Below are 6,291 nucleotides of genomic sequence, written 5' to 3' on the forward strand. Positions count from 1 at the left end.
CAACTCTTCCAGATCTCTGTCAAAGAACGTAATGAATTGATCTGTTCTGAAGGCTTTGACAGGCTGTTCCATGATGCATATGAACTGTGCATGTGCTTTGGCTTTTCTGACTGATTTCGCCGTGGGTCCACCCATGGTTGTTAGAATGGCTGGACCCACTGGCTGGTTATCATACTCGTCAGCTCGGTCAATGATTGGTTCCTTCGGCGGCTCAGTCCTATCTTGGCTCAACCTTGCATTATCTCTCCTCGGCTCGGACCAGTTCCCTCCATATTTCTACTACAAATACTTGTTAAGGTATCCAGCCCTGATGAGCTCATTAATTTTCCTTTTCAGAGAATTGTAGTCTTCAGTGTCATGCCCATGGTCTCGGTGGTATCGGCAGTACCGGTTGGGGTTCCTCTCCTCTGGTTTAGCCGTCATTGGCCTGGGCCAGAAAAAATACTTCTGATCCTAGATCTCTAACAGCAGGTTTGTTCGGGAATGATCAAGTTCATAATGCTCGGATTCATCAGTGCCAAGCGGTCTATCTGTTCTATTCTTCTTTAGCACGTGGGAATCGTCCCTAGGCCTTAGAGTGCTTTTCCTCTCCTTCTCTGACTGATCACCCCTGTCAGCTATCCCTCTGGTGGTCAGGACTTCCTCCATGTTGGCGTATTGATTGCATCATCTTAACAGTTCGGGCATTGTTTCTGGCAAGTCAAGGGCCAGAGATTGGACTAGATCAGAGTGCATTACCCCATTGCTCAATGTGCTATACGCCACTCCTTTCGGTAGGTTTTTTACCTCCAATGTCGCCTTGGTGAATCGGGCAAGGAAATCTCTTATAGTCTCTCTCACTCCCTGCCTCATGTTCATCACATTTTGTGTAGTTTACTTCTGCTTCATACTTGCTTGGAAACGTGTGAGGAATGCTCTTATCAGCCCTTCATAGCTATGGATGGACCGTGGCTACAAGTTCGAGATCCATACCAACACTGCTCCTTTTAATGAGGCTGCGAAGGCTCGACAGAGAATGGCGTCTAACCTACCATGAACCGTCATGGCCGAGCTGTAATACAGTAGATGATCATAGGGATCCGTGGTGCCGTCATAACCATTGAAGACGGGTACCACAAAATTGAGGGTAGCTCGACGTCTATCAGTTCGTCGGATAGTGCATTATCGGCAGGAGTTACAGTTATGTCAGCCGGGTTCCTTTGCCTCTGCATTCCTTCTACTCACTCAGTGAGGTGCTAGATGCGGCTCTCCAGATCATCCCTTCTCACCTCAGCTCGGTGATCCGGGGATCATCGTGCCCTTTCACCTCTTCTAGGGCTTCTTCCTCGGCCTTGGTGACCACCAGGCCGATCCTGACCTTGCCGTGGTGCGCCTCTAGTAGGCCTGGTGGGTGAGTCCTGACCCCCATAGGGTTGATCTCACTGAGCTATCCTCTGAGAATTTTCTCGTTCATCTCTATGCGGACGCAAGCCTCTAGTGAGACTTTGAGGCGACTGCTGGAGTCTTCCTACCCAGGGTGGGGATTTATGGACAACATATGTCTCTGAGCTCTGGTGACGCGTGGAACGATGAGCTCTCCCACTCTGGGCTGGAAAGGGACCTTGCCTGTGCCCCTCGGTAGGAGAATGGGGTGGTACCAAGTGAACAGTACGTGACGTTCTGGCCGACCCCTCCTTGCTGTTGATTGAGGGGTGACACTGTTGTCAGGATATTCATCATCGAGTTGTCTGCCCAGAACTGGCCTAAGCGGCTGAGCCGAACTAGTCCGTGGCACTGGAAGTGCCGAGCTAAACTGACGTATGAAGTCCCGCACCAGTGCATTTGTCGCTAACATATGTAGCTGCAAGCTCTGCATCTGCTCTTCCATGTCTGGGTGAGTTACCCAGGATGATAGGACATGGCGAGATAGTTGAGGGTTTTGCTCGCGCTGATCCCCCTCTCCCTGGGCAACTTGTGCATCAGGCTTGGTTTGCTGGGGTCCTTGTGGAGGGGTCTCTGCTTGGGCATTCTCCTACTCTGCCATTGGTGGTGAAGGGGGACATCCAAATGGTAACTCGTGGGTGGTCTTACTCGTGTTGTCGCAGAAGAAACAACATTCTCACTCCTCAATTGCATTAGTCCAAGGTGACTTTTTGTAACTTATTCCCACGGATGGCGCCAATCTAATGCGGAAAAAATTGACCGAATGATCTTCCCTGCAGTTCCTGGTGCCTTGGCCGACATGCACAAAAGAGATGACAGGGGAGAGCCAGACTGACCCAATGGGAGACTCTCTGATGCCTAAGTCAGATCTTTCCACAACAGATGCTCAAGAGAGCTTTTCCAGTAAAAGGAGCAATTGATCGATCCGCATGATGGAGGCTTACCTTGGTATTTATAGGCTGCTGATGGAGAGAGAGGAGGGGAGTTTGTGCAGAGTCCGGTTCAGGCACAGAGTCCTTGAGGGAAGTGGCTCTATGATTCTGGGAATATTCTGGGTTTCAGAGAATATTCTGAGAATATTTTGGGTTTCAGGGTGCAAGTCGTGAGAGGGGTGGACGCCTCTGATGACGTGTAGTGGATAGAGTCCTGCCCCCGTGATCAGGGATTACGTTCCTTGAATGTAGGAGTGGACGAGAGCATGTTTCTGAGTGCCTTACTTTACTGTGCCAAGCTGAGGTGACAGGTTGGTAGAGCCGAGGTGACTGATAGCAAGGCCTGATGGAGGGCCGAGGTGGCAGCACGGCCTGATGGAGGGCCGAGGTGGCAGCACGGCCTGATGGAGGGCCGAGGTGGCAACATGGCCTGATGGAGGCCGAGGTGGCACCTGGCCTGGTGGCAGCACTGCCTGATGAGATACAGAGGTGGCAGCATGGCATGATCGAGGGCCAAGATAGTGGGTCAGTCCTGTTCAGATTTGCATACATGCTTCAGCTATGCTGAGGAAGGGGACATATTTTGCTTCATCATACCCAAAAAAGAAAAAATTGCTCTTTGGAGAAAAGAATTTTAAATAAATAAAACAAATTAAAAAGGTTCAAAAAAATATTTTTTTTCAAGGAAAGCAATGGATGTGATTCATACTGATCTCTCTGCTACTAATGACATAGGATTTGGGAGGGGTATATGTATACAGATTTATCTCAATTTTGTAGAGAGATTGTTTTCTGATTCGGACCCTTGACGATTGTGATAGAACAAACATACCATTTGGCCGAGGTCCACCCTCTAAGGCCATGTTGCTACTAGTTTCGAGTCACGGTTATTTCTATCTACAACATGAATCCCATCAAGTCCAACAGCAGCCACACAGCCTGTGCAAAATTCATCTCTTTTTGCGACATAAACATCTGCATGAGTAGCTACATATGCACCATTCCTTTCATACCATAAATCACAATAGAAGAGAGTGGACCACCAAAGATTATCAGCAAACCTCCATGAGTATTCCTGATTGTAGTCCAGTGCCTTCTCTCCGAGATCATCATCCTTTGATTCACATTGCAAATGCAATTTCTTTCCTGGACCCAAATTGTTGTGCACTGTTACAAGAACACTTCCTTTCATACCAGACACCAAAGATGAAGAGTACTTCATCATCACAGTAAGAATGATCAGAACAGGAATGGATCTAGGAACACCACCCATTCTGTTCTTGTTCTATTGTTTCTGAAGTTTAATTCTTCTCCCCACATAAATAGAATTGTTTTGATCCAACTTTTGTAGGATTCCAAGGCTGAGCTCTTGTATTTCTCTTCTCTACCACCCATTTTAGAGATTAAAAATGGTTAACTTGGTTCTTTTCCTGGAATGGTTGTGTTGATCCATTCATGGTTTAAGGTTTTTATTTTTTTTATTTTTTTATTTTTTTTAGGAGAACTCTTAATATTGAATGGGGTTGGAGACAAATTGAGTGATTTTCTTCCTATTAACCATGCAGCCACTTATTCCTCTCTGTGGCTTCTGTTACTATTTACTACATTTGGATATTTAATTAGGAATAGATGTGTTTACTTTTCTCCTTTAATTATTGCCCTAACCATTTATAGATGGGTCCGTTTAGTTAAGACTGCGTTGCCATCTCTTCATGCTAATATTCATTCTAGGGGGCATATCTCTATAACTAAATACCATTTGGAGATCAACCAGTTTTAATTTGTGATAGATGTTTTGATCCTACCATAGCCACCGTTGGGTGGGCTACTGTTGTTCTATTCCCCTTAATTTAACTCCACATTACATTGTGGTGTAGGAAGTTATGGTATTACAGGACATGTCCTGGCCGAACCCATGGCCGCTATTTGAACCCATCGATCAAAATATTTTCCCCCGGGTGTAGGTATTGGAAAACTTGGTCGAAATTAAAACAAAATAAAATGAGATTGCATCAATGTTGAGCTGATAATCCACCTTCAGCATAGCCATCAATAGATAAGTAATCCATTATGTGAATTGACCTCTCTACCCCTCTTGTATGATATCTCATCCTGCGACCAATGCCCCATTGGTATTGTCCGTTAGTTTATCGTATGCCAGTAACATACCTAACTTCTCCCATCCAAAAAGAAAAAAAGAATGATAGGTATTCTACATGATTAACTATAGGATTTTTCACCTTAAATAGAAAGGTGGAGGTTAGGTATGCCACCAGCTTTTCTGGAGTTAACGGAACAACCAATGGGAGGACAAGGATGAAAGGGGTATAGAGAAATTTTCCAAGGGGAGAAGCAAAGAGATAGACACAGATCTGGGTATACAAATGGCATACCCAGCCTTTCCTCTAAATAAAATCATTAGATAGAGAGAAAAATTCCAAATCTTCGATCCATCCCTGCTACACCTTTTATCTCCCCCCTTGCAACTGACCCGTGCTACTGCTCGAGTCTCAAAGACCTATAATTTTGTCTTACAATGGCTCTCTTCCTCTCAAAACAAGACCTCCCTCCCTCTCTTTGCCCCCTCCAGAAACGCTGAAATGTCACTTCCTTCTATTAATTACTCCTATCAATTCTTTCAAAGTAGAAACCAAATTGTATTTAATGGGTGTAGTGAATTAATAATCCCACTCGTAATTGAGCAATTAGCATGCACATCCCACCTCAACATGTGAGAGAGATTCTTAACTTAGCGGAAGAAGGGGAGGGCCGGACCGGAACTTCCCATAAAAGCCTCTCCAGCAGGACCTTACCTCATGTGATAGATAAAAAAAAAAAAAAAAAAAGGAGACATAATTGTTATAAGCAAAGGTGAATCTGAACTTATCACCATCAATAAATCAAATTAACTGCAACTAAAAGTGGACCTTCATGACAAACTAGAACAGTTCAAATCAGTGATCCATATATTTATTAAGAAACCATTTAATTAAACTTATCCCATGCTCTCTATCTCTAGATCGATCTAACTAAGGCCATTTTGCTACAAGTTTGGAGTCACTAGGGTTCTTTGTGTCTACAACATAAACCTCTTGAGATCCAACAAGAGAAGTGCAGTCTGTGCAATAATCTCTTTCTGCAAAATAAACGTCTCCATGAGTGCTTACATTTTTTCCATCCCTTACATATGAGAAGTCACAATAGAAGAGAGAGGAAGTCCAAATATTTTGACAGAAGGTCCATGTGAATTCCTGATTGAAGTCCAGTGATTGCTTTCCAAGATCGTCGTCCGCTGATGCACAGTGCAAATACAATTTCTTTCCTTCACCCAATTTGTTTTGCACTCTAACATGAATTCTTGGAGTAGTGAAGCACCCACAAACCCAAGGTGACGAGTACTCCATCATCACACCAACTATGATCAGAACAGGAATGATACTTCTGGAACCACCCATTCTATTAGACCGTTAATTTGTGATAGGACTGAATGGGATATATATATATATATATATATATATGAGTGTAAGCTTAATTGCTATATAAAGATAATAATAACGAGGAAACATTCCATAAATACAAGATATGATATAAGGTATAGTGAGAAAGAGAATATATGCATGCCACATGGAGCTAGCTATTTTGGGTAAGGTAATATAGGGTTAATAAAATATATGGGATTGCACATGGCATTTATTTTTTATCTCAACTTTTTATAATGACCACTTGAAATGATACCATTTTCTACTCCGTCATTGTTGAGGCATGTAGATTCCTTCCAATATTGTGTCGATACATTACAAAGAATCTTTTCCCAATAAATAAATAGTAATCTTCATTGGTTATATGTTCAGAGAGTTGGAGTAACTTGTACCTCTCTTTAATCTTGTTTATGGGTTATAGCCTTAGATAATGCGTTTTCATTGGTTCTCATGCATGC

General features: G+C 43.6%; 2 protein-coding genes across 2 annotated transcripts; both read right to left on the reverse strand.

Moving 5' to 3' along the window:
• Window positions 1-3,207: 3,207 nt before the first annotated feature.
• Window positions 3,208-3,627, reverse strand: LOC122076387 (S-protein homolog 29-like). The gene has a single exon (XM_042641690.1). It carries the CDS (start codon window positions 3,625-3,627, stop codon window positions 3,208-3,210), a length of 420 nt encoding a protein of 139 aa, XP_042497624.1.
• A 1,756-nt stretch (window positions 3,628-5,383) lies between these two features.
• LOC122076388 (S-protein homolog 5-like) lies at window positions 5,384-5,809 on the reverse strand. The gene has a single exon (XM_042641691.1). The coding sequence runs from the start codon at window positions 5,807-5,809 to the stop codon at window positions 5,384-5,386; it is 426 nt and encodes a 141-aa protein (XP_042497625.1).
• Between the last annotated feature and the right edge of the window lie 482 nt (window positions 5,810-6,291).

Source organism: Macadamia integrifolia, chromosome 4 (genome assembly GCF_013358625.1).
Source record: "Macadamia integrifolia cultivar HAES 741 chromosome 4, SCU_Mint_v3, whole genome shotgun sequence".
Classification (NCBI taxonomy): domain Eukaryota; kingdom Viridiplantae; phylum Streptophyta; class Magnoliopsida; order Proteales; family Proteaceae; genus Macadamia; species Macadamia integrifolia.